This window comes from Pan troglodytes, chromosome 8 (assembly GCF_028858775.2).
Source record: "Pan troglodytes isolate AG18354 chromosome 8, NHGRI_mPanTro3-v2.0_pri, whole genome shotgun sequence".
NCBI classification, from domain to species: Eukaryota; Metazoa; Chordata; class Mammalia; order Primates; family Hominidae; genus Pan; species Pan troglodytes.
This window is the reverse complement of record NC_072406.2, coordinates 83,939,831-83,954,350: the sequence shown is the minus strand read 5'-3', so window position 1 is coordinate 83,954,350 and position 14,520 is coordinate 83,939,831. Positions and strand designations below refer to the sequence as shown.

Here is a 14,520-nt window from a genome sequence, read left to right as displayed (position 1 = left end):
GTGAGGCTGCAAGGCAGGGGTGAGGGGGGCTGCTGGACTTCCCAGTGGAAGGGGGTCGGCCTCAGTGGGTGAGGAAGGAGGACAGGTTCCCAGGCCTATGGGAATGAGATGGGTGTCTGTGTCTTCACCCAGGGCCTCATAATCCACATTGCCCTCCCCTACCCCCTGAAGGCCTGAACTTACTCAAGAGCTCTTATAGCAGAGCCATGCCCTACCCAGCCTGCCCCTTCTGGTCTGCCTGACCACTCCTTCTGGGGCCGGCCAGGGCTGCTGGGGACAGGGAGGAGCCAGGTGGAGGTGAGCTGTGGTTTGGGTTCCGGCCTAGCAGAGGAAATGTTTCCACCTTTAAAGGGCCCCTTCCTCTGCCTCCACCCTAGCACCTCAAACAGTGTTTGGGGCTACCGGGGCTGGTGGATCTGGGGCAGCAGCCCCTGGGAGCCTCTCAGAGGAAGCCAGGGCAGAACAAAAGGGGGTGGGCCCTGCTAACCGGAAGAGGGCAAAGCACTGTGGAAATACAGGGGCACAGGCAGAAGTGTGTGCTCCGAAGCCCTCAACAGCTGTGCTGAGGAAGTGGCTGGCAGTCCACGCAGGGGGACCTCCTTGCCATCCCTGCCACCCTTGGGCCCCCACTGGCCTCTCCTCCCAGCCTTCTCGCAACACCTGCTGTGTGAGGGCCAGGTGGGCCCATTGTATGAATGAAGAGGGTGAGGCTCAGTAAGAGGGTCCCACTTTACCCCTGAGTGTCTGCCCCTTGGCTGGGAGTGGCAGGACGCAGGTGGCTCGGCACCCACTGCCCGAGCGCTCTGCTCACCGGCTGCCCTTGGGGAGCATAGCTGAGGGGAGCTGTGGGGACTTCTTGCCCATCACAGCCTCACTCACCCCCAGGCTGGCCCCACGGATGGAGGGGGCCTTTAGGTATGGCCCAGCCACAACCAGTGCCGCTAGAACTGGGCACCTCCAGGGAGCCTTGGGGCCAAGAACCCCAAGAAATTATGTTTGGCTCTTGGCTTGGACACTGAGTTGGCTTCTAGCTTTTTTAGGTTAATGTGACAGGGACTCAGCAGGGCGTGGCAATGTGGCTGTAACCAAGGCTGATGATGAGCCTGATGCCCCAGGTGGTCTCTAGGTGGTAGCTGACGTGACTGGCCAGTGTCCAGGCCAGATTGATGGCTGAGTGTCCTGGGATCACCACAGGATGCCATCCCATGGACCTCTCTCAGGTAGCTGGCCCTGGACCCACTCCCATTGCAACCCCAGCATGAGCCCCCCTGCCTGCCTCTCCCTTCAGGCCGGGCCGCCTCTTCTAGGAACGTTGTCTGGCTCTTCTGACCTCAGTGGGCCCCCCTCCCCCAGGGGCCCCAGCACATGGTCTTCTCTGCCTTTACTTAGAGGCTGTCCTGAGGGAGAAACAACCTGTGCCCATGGTCCCCTTCCTAAGCGCTCCCAGGCCCCACAATGTGCATCCCACCCCACACACTTGCACCAACCCCCAAGAGAGGGAGGGGGTCCCCTTTATGGATGCAGCAGCTGAGGCATCAGGACAGAGCCCCACTGCAGTCACATCTGCTTCCAGGACTGGCTTACAAAGGGCTTTCTGCCTGCAATCTCTTGCTGCTTCCATCTCATCCTCTGAGGATGGCAGGGATGCTGGCATGACCCTCGTTTTAGACCCGAGGAAGGGAAGCACAGAGACGTTAAGCAGCTTGCCTGTGTCACACAGCCAGCGAGGAGTGGAGCTGGGATGAGCCCTCAGTGGTCTTCCAGTGACTCCTTTGCTAGTACTCTCCCCACCCAAGACCCTACCGGGGCTAGGCAAGACACAGAGGACAGAGTTGGAGGCAGGGGACCTGCCCCAGAGGGGCCTGAACTCAGGTGTGAGAGTGGAGGCACTGGGAGGGGGCCTGCTGCAGGCCTGTCCACGTGCCTTCTCTCTGGGAGAGGTGGGAAGGTCCAGGGCCAGGCAGAGCCCGGCCAGCACTGGCCACAGCCAACAGCACAGGGGAAGCTCCAGCCACAGGCTACTCACCTTCTGTAGGCAGAGGCAGCAGCGGGAGGGGAGTGAGAGAAAAGGCAAAGATGCAGATGGTTAGCCGTCTGTGGCTCTTCCAGACCCCACTCCCGGCAGTGGTCTCTGGAGGTGCCACCCTCCACCTGCCTGAGGTCTCATCCTAGCCCAGCCTGCTGGGAAGGTGTGGCATGGCTGGACATGGCGAGGTCTCAGGCTATCAAGACCCTCGCCCGCTGCCTGGCCCATACAATGGGTGGCTGGCGAGGACATGGGTTTGGAAGTGTCATGGCCAGCGATGGGCCGCACCTGAGGGACTCTCACCCTGGTCCCACTCACCACGGTGGAGTCCACCTTGGGGCCGCCGTCATCTGCCACCACTGTCAAGGTATAGAAGTCGCCCTTCTCACGGTCCACCAGGCCCTGGACTGTGATCACACCCTGCAGGGAAGGGGCCAGATGGGTGAGTGACAACATCGCACCCTTGTTAACCCTGGTCATTCTGCCCACTTTTCCACCTCCATGTCACTTCCCCAGGACACTCTGTCTGTTGAATTCCTTCTTCTCTCTCACATTCCACTGGGAAGCCACCTCTTCCATGAAGCCTTCCTGCTTCCCCAGCCAGGTATGACTGCTGGGCCCTGAGGGGCTCCACTACCCCTCTGTTGTAGTTCTCTGCACATCTTCTTGTGGCGCTCTGATTTGCATCCTGGATTAGTTCCATTTCCACTTCTAACCTGAGAACTCTTTGAGGACTGAGAAGGGTCTTGTTCATCTTTGTGTCCATTTGTGTTCCCAGTATCCTCTAGGACAAGGCCTGTCACATTGTAGTGATTCACACCTTGCCTACTTTCAAAGAAGGAATTCTGATAAAAGATACACTAAAGCAAAGACGAAGGAGTAAGAGCCTGGCAGTAGATAAGAGACTGGTGTACCAGACAACTAGCTAAGAATAACTATTGCAATGAAGCCCAACATTTATGTCTGAGCTTCCGAACAGCCAAGGTGAAAAGGGAAATATGACTTGTAGAGCTTTCTGTGACATTGTGATATAAGAAATATGCATTTGGTCTCTGTCCCTGGTTCCTGGCACAAAGCTCTTAATCCCCTGGCATTTCCTAGGTGATAGGAGTCTTTTGTTCTAATGAGGCAACTCTTGGTGGGCTCCTCGGTTGGGGCTGATCACCAGAAAGACCAAGCCAGGATAAACAGCTTGAAATGTTCAGCCCTGCCTCTACACCCTTTACTTTCCAGGAAGAGGACAGAGGCTGGAGATTCAGTTAATAATTGATCGTACCTATGTGATGAAGCCTCCATAGACATTCCTGAACTACAGAGAGCTTGCAGTCTGCTGAATGTGTAGGGGTGCCTGGAGGGTGGCATGTCCGAGGAGGGCACCGAAGCTCTGGGCCCCTTCTCCCATGCCTTGCTCCGTGTGTCTCTTCATTCAGCTGTTTGTTGGTATCTTTTAGACTATCCTTCGTAATACCTTGGTAATAGTAAGTAAAGTGTTTCCCTGAGTTCTGCAAGCTGCTGTAGCAAATTCATCGAACTTGTGGAGGGGGTTGTGGGAACTCTGATTTAGCCAGTTGGTCAGAAGCATGGGTCAAACAACCTAGAGGTTGTGATTGGCAGCTGAAGTGGAGGCAGTTTTGTGAGACTGAGCCCTCAACCTGTGGGATCTGACACTATGGTGTCTACTGGAGAATTGCGTGGTGTGTGGGAGGGACTGAGCTGTGAGCCTGTGGGATCTGACGCTAACTCCAGGTAGAAATGTTCAGAATTAAATCAAACTATAGGATTCCCAGCTGGTGTCAAGAGTCAGATAATTGGTTGCTGATATGGGGGAAAACCCCACACACACACTTCGATGACCAGAGGTGAAGGATCTGTGATGGGTGTGAAAACAGAAGGAAAAACAGAAGGATACCAGCCTGCACAGGTATAAACTTTATCTTACTCCTACATATGAAAATGGATGTGTTACAGGGATATTGATCTCGGGGACTTTTTTTTGTTTCTTTGTAAGAGACAAGGTCTCACTCTGTTGCCCGGGCTGGAGTGCAGTGGTGCAAACGCAGCTCACTGCAGCCTCCAAACTCCTGAGCTGAAGCAATCTTCCTGCCCCAGCCTCTCAAGCAGCTGGGACTACAGGTACCTAACACCACACTTGGCCATCTCAAGGACATTTTATGACAAAGAGGAGAGTGCTGTGCACACAGAAGGAGCTCAACCAATGTTGGTTAGATTGGAAGAAATGGTGCTCCCTGCCCCCAGCCCCTCACCGTGATGGCGTCTATCTTGAAGAGGGCTTTGGCCTGGGTGATGGTGTAGGCGTCGAAGCGGTACGTGATTTGGTTGAGGTTGTCGATGGAGTAGGCCTGGACCCGCACAATCTCGGTACCCAGTGCCAGATTCTCCAGGATGGCAGCCTCGTATGAGGCATTGGAGAACTGCACGGCCTCGTCCAGCTCGTTGAGCAGAGTGATGTAGACGCTGCAGAAGCCCTGGTTGAAGGGCGGGGCCTGGTCAGTGGCCGACACATTCATCATGTAGCTGGTCTTGGTCTCATAGTCCAGGTAATTCACGGTGATGATAAGCCCTGTGCTCTCGTCAATCTCAAACTTCCCCTCTGTGCCCGACAGGATGCGGTAGTTCACCAGGCCACCATCCCCTGTAGGAGGACACAGAGGCTGTGCAGTCCCAGATAGAACTGAGTGGGGCTGCGCTGTGGCTTCTCAAGCTGCCACACCCATACCCCCTGGGTGGCCCACCCAGCATGGGCTGCCCCACCTCTGCGGGCAGGATCATCCTCAGAGATGCAGCAGAGGATGTGTTAAGGTCAATGTGGATGGCAAGGTCCAGCATGCACTGTTGAGCCTTCCTCTGGGGCTTGGCCTTGGCACCAGAGATAGGACAGAAAGAGTTGGGTCTGCTCCTGGAGCCTCAAAATTCAAGCTCATGTACCTCCCTTTGATATCTGGACATACAAGCATTGGGGGAAATGAAGGATCTCTTGTAGTGGAGGCTTTGATCTAGAACGCATCCTCACAGGTGGCCAAGCCTTGGTTTGGTCCCTTCGACAGAAGGGTTTCAGTGTCAGGGACACCTTCCCCCATCCTCCCCACTCCCTACGCCCCAAATTCCTGTGCCTTGAAACAAACCATTCAATCAGGAGCTAGAGCTGGGATTCCTAAGCTGAAGTTCACAGACCTCAAGGGGCCACAGCCGCGTATGTGCCCTAAACTCTCCTAACATGCCTGAGATTCCGCCTGAGAATTTGCAGCCATTCCTCCCTCCACCCCATCCCATGCATGCCACAGATAATCTGAGGATGCTGAGAGAGGAGTTGGGAGCCACCAGAGTAGCTGACATGAAGGATGAGCAGCTCAGGGAGCCTCTCTGGGTGACAGTGGGTCTCCAGGAAATGCTCCTTTTCAGCTGTATCCTTGACTGGGGCACAGGCCAGACAGCCCAGGCCGCACGGAGGGCCACAGAGACCCGGCATGCTTCCCCTTCATTTTGCACTGCGGGCTGTGGCCGCCTCTGGGGCTTGGGCCCTCAGCAAGGTTCAGGCTGCCTTCAGGCTACTGCCCTGCAGCACAGGAAGGGCACTGCCCCTTGTACAGGGTCAGGGGGGCTGCGTGTGCTAGGCCCTGAGCTGGTCCTGGAAGGCATGGAGGGGCTGGAGGAGCAGGCCAGGCCGCAGCCAGCTTTCTGACAGGTCCTCTTTACCCCTCCCAGCTCTGCCCAGCCCCTCTCTAAAGGCTAGTGGGAGCTGCTGGGTCCTGGGATGACGGAGCTGGACTTCTCAAGCTTGTGGCCTCCCCTCTGTCCACCCAGTGGTTGGGACAACTCTCCCTGATTCCAACCCTCTCAGGCTGGGGCCACTGGTGGGAAGTGATCAAGACCATCCCAGCAGCCCCTCCCTGGCCTAGACATGGCTAAATGGGGAGCCTGAAGCATCAGGGATGACCGTTTCGAAGGAGGGGCTGGGTGAGCTGGGGAGGTTTGCTCTGAGCAATGGGATCCCCGGCTTCCTCCTGCCAGCCTCACCAGAGTCTCGGTCTGTGGCTTGGACCACGATGACTGACGTTCCAATGCCTGCGGTCTCTCGAAGCCCCAGACGGCTGTACTGCTGCTGTGTGAACACGGGGGCCTCATCGTTGATGTCCTCCACGTACACAATCACCTGTGAGAGCCGGGCCAGGGGTGCAAGGTCAGGGTGGGGTGGAGGCTGGGAAGCCCAGGGCTTGACCCACTGTGGCCGGCTTGTGTGGTCACTGCTTTCCTGGGCCTGCTGTGAGCTCCCTCTAGGACCCCAGGCCTGTCTGGTGGGTCACTGTGACCACCACCTTGCACAGCACCTGGCGCGTGGCAGGTGCTCAAACATTACTTGTTTCGGAATGAACTTCATCTTGCTCTTGGCTTTTTGACTAATGCTGTGGAACATCTGACTAATTAGTGACTCTTTGGGGCCACCAGTTTCCCAGCTATAAAGTGGTAATATTAAGATAATAATTCGGCCGGGCGCGGTGGCTCACGCCTGTAATCCCAGCAGCACTTTGGGAGGCCGAGGTGGGCAGATCACGAGGTCAGAAGATCGAGACCATCCTGGCTAACACGGTAAAACCCCATCTCTACTAAAAATACAAAAAATTAGCCGGGCATGGTGGCGGGCGCCTGTAGTCCCAGCTACTCAGGAGGCTGAGGCAGGAGAATGGTGTGAACCCGGGAGGCAGAGGTTGCAGTGAACCAAGATCGTGCCACTGCACTCCAGCCTGGGCAACAGAGCGAGACTCTGTCTCAAAAATAAAATAAAATAAAATAAAATAAAATAGTTCACACTCCATGCCACTCCTAAGGTTGTTATGAAGACAAAATGAGCCAGGGCCTACAAAAGTTCTTGAAAAAATTCAAAGTGATCCCAATCAAATATTAAAATATATCTTGGAAAATAGAGGTGAAAATACAATGGCAGTTGTAGTAGAGAATGTCAGTGCTCAGCACTCTTTACGATTCTTGTGCACCTTCTCACGGCCAGCTCCCAGCCCCTAAGGCTCTTTGGGGAGGACCAACCTCACCCCACTGCACCCACACCCGGGCTGTTGGAAACCAGCCCAGTGAGCAGAAATGCCTGGGAACTTCCGTCCCCTAGGGCAGCCCTGAGCCAATGATTGATGGGCGTGGAGAGCAAAGACTCCAGCTTCCCTGGCCCTGTTTGGGGCAGTGAGGGGACGCTTTAGGGCTCCCTGGGGGACGGAGGCCTAGCTCCCTCCATGACACTTTGCTGTCTGTTTTTCCTTGCTGGTTGCACCCTGTTCCACCTTTTCCTGTGGGCGCTTCTTACATATTACTTTCACACCAATCCTTGTCTCAGGGTTTGCTTCTGAGGCCCCCATCCAAGGCAGTGGCTGTTTCTGAATTGTGCAATTACGCACCATTTTCCTCACCGCTTACCAGCACTTTCTAAGTTCTCTTTATGAATGTGTGCACTGTACATCATGAACATAATACAGTTTAAAAGGTGTTTATGGAGGCCAGGCATGGTGGCTTTTGCCTGTAATCGCAGAAATTTGGGAGGTTGAAGTGGGAGGATCTCTTGAGCCCAGGCATTCGAGACCAGCCTGGGCAACATAGTGAGACTCTGTCTCTACAAAAATTACAAAAAAAAATTAGCCGGGGGTGATAGCACGCACCTGTAGTCCCAGCTACTAGGGAGGCGGAGGCAAGAGGATCGCTTGAGCCCAGGAGTTTGAGACCAGCCTGGGCAACATAATGAGACTCTGTCTCTAAAAAAAATTAGCCGGGGGTGGTGACATGCATCTGTAATCCCAGCTACCAGGGAGGCTGAGGCGGGAGGATTGCTGGATCCCAGGAGTTTTTAGCTTTTAGCTCTTTGCTCTATGCTGGGGTGAGCTGGCCCCAGAACAGGAGAGGCACCCTCTTCCCAGCCAAACAGAGCCAGGGCCGGTAGGAACTTGCCAGCAAAGTAGAGAGGGAAGCAAATGGGGAAGGGGCTGTGATGCCCCATACAGACTTTGCATGTGGTGACCAGCACTAAGGGAGGGGCCTCTGCATGTGCAGCAGAGGCGTGTGTGTCTGGCATCTGGTCACTGCCTCTGGGATCAGCCCTGCTTTCTCTTTGGGGATTAGCTGGGAATCAGCTGGAGAGAAGTGACAGAGCTTCTGGCTGGTAGAAGCCGAAAACAGCAGCCTGACCAGTGGAGGACTCTGGGGTCGGGAGGGTGGCAGGGCTGGGGGCAGAGAGGCATATGGGTGTAAAAGTTTCTCTGCATCGCTGCTTCTAGGGTTCCCAAAGCTCTGCTGTGTCATTAGAATTTTCATGTCCAGACACCCAGAACCCACTATGCAAACTAACATGTCCACTCCAGAGCACAGCTGTTCACAGGCTGGAACCTAAATTTGGCTTCACCCAGAACTTGGCTGGGGAAGATCCTGGGTAGGGTGGGTGCGGGGGGGAATTTGCATGGATGAATTTCAGGAACTCTTTTTCTGTAAACAGAAACTAACCACTCCTCTTGCAAAACCGTGCGCCTTACCCTTCCTCAATCTGCTTGTCCAAATGACCTTGACTCCAAGGGTTGTGGGGAAAAAACAGGGCCAGGCTGACAGTACAATGACAAGATGAGAGAGGTGGCAGGGAGCTGGGGTGTGGCCTGTCCTCCATGAGTCGCTACATGCCACCATCCTCTGGTTGGTTTCAGCCTGTTTTTAGCAGCAGAGACAGGAGGAGGCAAGATGGTTTGCAAACCTGAGAGGCACAGATGTACAGGAAGCAGAGGTCTGTCAGGTTCTTGCTGAGCAAGTGGGAGCAACTGGGCTTCCTGGAGAACCAGACCTGCTTTCTGTCCAGTGCTGTGCCTGTCCAGTGCTGTGCCAGTGCAGTGCTTTGCCTCAGTTTCCTCATCTGCAAAATGGGGTGCTAGTGGTTAGGAGGACAGGGAGAGGAGGTGTGCGTGGGCATATGTGCGTGTGTGTGTGTGTGTAGGTGTCGTGTACACCCTGAGACACCCAGTCTCTAAGGGGACTGTCTCACTCTGTACTCCCCGGCCCCTCACTGGGGCTGTCCCCGGTCTCTGAGGCAGGAACTGGAGGATGTGGATGGTTCCTGCAAGCCGTCTCTCCCCTGCTGCTGGGAAAATGAGTCCAGTGGAAAGCCAGAGTCCCCACATTGCCTGCAGGAAGGTCCCCAGCTCTCCCGGGTCTCATGGGTGTGGAGGCTGTGTACTACAGTGCCACCAAGCACCTGCCCCAGGGGCCAGCCCTCAAATTATCACCTTAAAATTACCCTGTGGGGATGAGGCAGTGGTTTCTGACTGGGCTTTGAAGAGGCTTATGTGAGGCAGTGGAGTGTAGTGGTTAAGGGGACAGGCTCAAGCTGGCTGCCAGGGCATGAAGCCTGGCTCCACCCTTACCGCTGTGTGACCCTGAACAAGTCGGCTAATTCCTCTTTGCCTCAATCTTGTCCTCTGTAAAATGGGGGTATTAACAGTGCCTACTTCATAAGGCTATTATGAGGGTTACAGAGGTTAAAGTACACGAGGCATTTAGAAAAATATCGGGCACGTGTGAGGGTTTATTATTCCTCAGGGTTCAGAGGAGACGGGCAGGACGTAAGTAGCTGAGCAGGTGTGGCTCTGGGAGCCCCACCCCTGCACTGATTGTCACAGTCTGGCTTCGATCTGTTTTACACTGTACCCTGGAATGCTGCATATCATTTTGTGTATACAGAAGGTTTGTGGCTAAAGGAGGTTTGCAGCCATAATGCTGAGGCACTGATGGGAGGAGGCAGGAGCCCACCACGCCTGGGTGAGGGAGCGGGGAGCGAGGGCCACACGGAGGGCTGTGGTTAGGAAGCCTGAAGTCTGGAGACCCAACCCCAGCTTCGCTGACATCAGTCACTCTGTGCCCTGAAGTAGGCCCCACACAAGGCAGGCTCTGATGAGGGTGTACTGACCAGCCCACGAATAAGATTCACAGTTATGCAAGCCAGCATGGCTATGTGCATGTCCAGGTTACTGTGTCTGAGTCTCCATCACCAGGGCCCTGTAAGAACCAGGGGATCTGACCCTCTCAGCCATTTCCACAGGGCAGGTCTCACTCAGGACAGTTGCAAGGACCCAGGTGTCTTCCCAGCTCTTCCTGGGGCAAAGCGTTGGAGGTGTCAGCAGGAGCTGGGTCAGGGCTGAGTCACCCACCCCAGCACAGCCCCTGAGCAATCGGACCCATCGTGTTTGTGATCGTGAGTACCCGGTGACCACCGCTCATTGTTTCCAGCCTGGGGGAAGCAGGGGGTGGAGATGGGGCTGATAAGAGGAGCCAGGCGCTCAGTTCTGGGTGAAAGTCCCTGCTTGCTCTGCCTGACTCTTCCCATCTCCCTCCTACTCCTGATGTCTGGGGTCTGACTCACTGGTTTAGGGGAAGGGGCTGGGGGCTGCTGAGTGTGTAGGGGTGGGGGTGAAGCGGCCTTGAGAGGTCATCTCATTCATCTCAGTCATCCCCCTTCTGGCGGTAGTACACATAACACAACCAGTGGGAACATCTGTGTGTAGGTTTTCAGCCATTCGGGAGGACTAAGGCTGATTTGATTTTGGCTGCACAGATAAGGCTGGGCAGGAAAGAATACATTTGATGAGGCAGCTGGGAGAGGTGACTGGAATATGTTAGGGTCACTTTCATTGGAAAGGGCACTGAACTTGGATTCAGAAGATGGGGGCTCCAGTCCTGATTCTATCACTAGCAACTTCTCTGTGCCTCAGTTTTCTCATCTGTAAAATGAGGTTAGCATCTGTACCTCCAAGATCACCCAAGTGAGATTTCCTTGACTTACCCTAGAGAGCTCTGTGGATACAGGGGTTAGTACAGTAAGGACACCTCTTTCATCCCTTAGGACAGACATCAGTATCACTGACTCCTTTCCACAGCTGGAGGAACAAACTCAGAGCAAAATGACAAGTCCAAGTCCCAGGATGGGCACCTGTCACCGAACCCTTAGCCCCAGATGTCATTCAGCACCTAAATCAGTGGTGGCCCTGCCCACGCCAGGCGCCAACTAATGGCCTTCTCTGTTCTAGCTGTGGGCTTGGCCCCGTCCTGAGGTCAGCACCCCAGCCCGCCCCTAGCCTCACCCTGACGGAGCTCCGCATGGGGCCCAGGTCGTGGTTGTAGGCCTCCACTATCAGCACGTGGGATGAGTTCCGCTCCCGGTCCAGGGGCCGGGGCCCTCGCATCAGGAGCCCATTGCTGACATGGATCCGGAAGTTGTTGCCATGGTTACCTGTGTGGAGGGACAGACCCCCTGGAACACCGGCCCTGCCCAGAAGTCTCCTGCTGTGCTGGCCTGCCATGGTTGGGGGCAGAAGTTCACCAGTCCCCTCCTTGTGAGGAGGCTGCGGGTCTTCTGGGACACGGAAGTCACAGTGGAGAGGAAGCTGGAGGACTCTGTGAGGTGGGGCAAGGCAGACAGGCCATCCCCAATGCGGTTCACCTGCTCCGGGAAGGCCTGCAGCTGTTTCCTGAAAGCCTTCATCTTGGTGTTAATGGTCCCCAGCAGGTGGGGCTCCTGCTGGTCCCCCTCGCCCTGCTCCTACACCCACAGATGTGGGTAGTGTGAGGCCTTTTTAATATTTCAGAAGAACCTGGGGCACTCCAAAAAGAGGGACTGAAACCAAATTCTCCATGGGTGGTTGAATCCAGGATTTAGTGGACATCTCAGGGCTGGTCCAGCACTCATTCCCCCATCTTTTGGGCACAGCACCCTGATTTTTCTTTGGGGATCTACTCTCCTCTACTGTCAGTCCATAACATTTGTGGGCAGTGACTTTACCCCTGATTCGAGAAGTGGGAGGATCAGCACATTTTATTCTCTGGCCATAGCGATTGGTTCAGGGATGGGCACTGGATTCTGGTTGGACCAATGAGACCCAGTCCCTGGGGAGCGTGCTGCTGGGGGCTGCCCTGGGCTCTGGGCCCTCTCTGTCAGGGCCATGGCTTTGGGAAGCTCTGCAGGACACCAGGACTTCAGGAACACAGCAATCAAAAGCCAACCCAGGGGCACGGTGGCTCACGCCTGTAATCCTAGCACTTTGGAAGGCTGAGATGGGTGGATCACGAGGTCAGGAGATCAAGGCCATCCTGGCTAACACGGTGAAACCCTGTCTCTACTAAAAGCACAAAAAATTACAGGCACGCGCCTGTAGTCCCAGCTACTCGGGAGGCTGAGGCAGGAGAATCGCTTGAACCCAGGAGGCAGAGGTTGCAGTAGGCCGAGATCACGCCACCGCACTCCAGCCTGGGCGACAGAGGGAGACTCCGTCTCAAAAACAAATAATCAAAAAAGCTGCCCCCTCACCCACCTGGTGTGAATAAGGAGAATGTCCCTGTTTCCTCCCTCTGGCCTCGCCCCATGTGTATGGCCCTGGGGGTTCTCTTGGCCTCATCTCCCAGACCTTTGGCAGCCTAGAGAAGCTCTGCCCTCCCCCGGGCAGGAGGGCCGCCCCCCATCCTAGGGCAGCCCCACTTACCATGGAGGATGCGGTACCACACACGCCCAAACTCGCCCTCATCTGCGTCCGTGGCTTTCAGCTGAGGAAGAATGAGACACGAGTTACTTCTTGAATGCCACCCAGCAGGGAGAGAAGAGGTTTTTAGAGTTCCTTTCCTTCCCTTCACGCATCCTACCCCATCCTGCCAAAACCTGTGGTCTCCCTCAGAGGCTGGGGGTGTGGGAGACAAGGGGACGTGTATGTCTTTCTAATCCCCAAGAGGATGTCCGACCACTGATGGCCCCTGCAGCCCTGTCCAGGACCAGCTCTGCCCCGATCCTCCTCCAGGTTCGCAGGGAGGCTGGGGGAGAAGGTGAAAGGTGGCACTGCAGCTCGCTGGGTCCAGGCTTTCTCAGGCTGTTCCATCCCTCCACATTCCCTACCTGGCAGCCTTTCAGAGCCCAGGAGCCTCTCCCAGGGTGGCTGGACTGCATGGCTACTTCTTACCCGCATTTCCTTGGCCTGAAGTTATTCTGGCCACACTGGGTCCCAGCCGGCACTGTACACTGTAATGGTCACTTCGTGGAAGCCCAGGAGCCCTCCTCCCACACGATAGCTCCATGCTCATTCACACGCACCATCACCCCAGTCTAGCTTCAGATCGGCCTGGCTGGCGTGGCTGCGACTCAGGCTTATGTGTTTATGTGTTGCCTCTGGTGGGCTTGTGTGTGGGGGGGACATTGTTGTCACTCTGAGACACTGCCTAGTGCTCAGCCCTTTTTACAAGGAGTCCAGCCTCGAGGCTACTGGCAGAACCATAGCTGACCCCAACATGAGTCCTGTCAAGCCAATAACTGAGTACCTACTTTACCCACTGCCCACCCAAAACAAGTGGAGAACAAACACCCCCCAGGGCAGTGCAGGAAGAGGCTGGACCCTCCTATGACATGTTGTCCTGTTGGATCTGTGGTGAATTGCTTTGTCAGGCCCTGGGCTCTCCCACTTCTTCTGGGTCTGCCCCTTCTTGTCTCACCACCTCTCACTTCAGCCCTGTGGTGTGCATGGGAGCTGCCATTTTCTTCCTGACCCTGCCAAGACGGTCAGAGGGGATTGGTCCAGGACTGGGTGCCTGATCAAAGCTGAGCCAATCACATTCTTCTCTGGGATTGTTGACCTTGGGCCCAGAGAGATTGAGTCAGTCTTTCTAGCAGTAAAGTGTGGGAATATCAACAGCCCCTCTCTTGCACATCCCTGGGCCCCACTTCCCACCACTCTCTCTTCTTAACTGCCCTGGCACACTGGTCTCCTGGCTGTTTCTTGAACACCAAGCGTGTGCTGGCCTCATGGCTTCTGCCCTGGCTGTTTCCTGGTAAGCTCTCCCTCCAGATATTTGCATGTTCATGCCCTCATCTCCTTCAGGTCTTTGTTCAAATATCTTCTCCTAAGACCCTCCCTGAGCACTGCATATGAAATTATAGCCCCCACTCCAATGTCCTGGCCTTCCCTACCGCTGGTCACCCTCTGATACATGCTATCTTTGCTTATTGCCTATATCCCCACAGGAAGAAAGGGCTTTGTGCACTGCGATATCCCTGGTCTCTGGAACAACAATCCTGGCACACAGTAGGGTCAAATATGTGAACAACTTAGGAGCAGAGCTCCAGGGAGAGGAACTAGGCTGACACTCAGTAAGCACGAATGCAGGACACATACAACATTCAGCCCTGGTTTGCATCCTTGGGCCCAGTTATTCCAGGAGCCCATCTGTGCCTCGCTCCCTGTTTGATTTTTCCTTTGATCCTGTAGGGTATCCCAGTATTGTACAGTACACTTCTCCTTCTGCCTAGATTATTATTATTTTTTTTGTAGAGACAGGGTCTTGCTATATTGCCCAGGCTGGTCTCGAACTCCTGAGCTCAAGCAATCCTCCCGCCTTGGCTTCCCAAAGTGGTGGGATTACAGGCATGAGCCACCATGTATGGCCCTGCCTAAGATAATATAGAATGG

General features: G+C 55.1%; 1 protein-coding gene across 2 annotated transcripts in view; it reads right to left on the bottom strand.

The window, feature by feature from the left end:
* Nucleotides 1-14,520, bottom strand: part of CDH23 (cadherin related 23) — a 419,047-nt gene that overhangs the window by 78,651 nt on the left and 325,876 nt on the right. For both annotated transcript variants that reach the window (XM_054659691.2, XM_054659692.2), the window contains exons 28-32: nt 12,553-12,613; nt 11,158-11,306; nt 6,062-6,197; nt 4,291-4,679; nt 2,345-2,446 (exon numbers count right to left, since the gene is read on the bottom strand). In XM_054659691.2, coding sequence (XP_054515666.2) covers nt 2,345-2,446; nt 4,291-4,679; nt 6,062-6,197; nt 11,158-11,306; nt 12,553-12,613 — 837 coding nt within the window. The remainder of the gene's footprint in view (nt 1-2,344; nt 2,447-4,290; nt 4,680-6,061; nt 6,198-11,157; nt 11,307-12,552; nt 12,614-14,520) is intronic.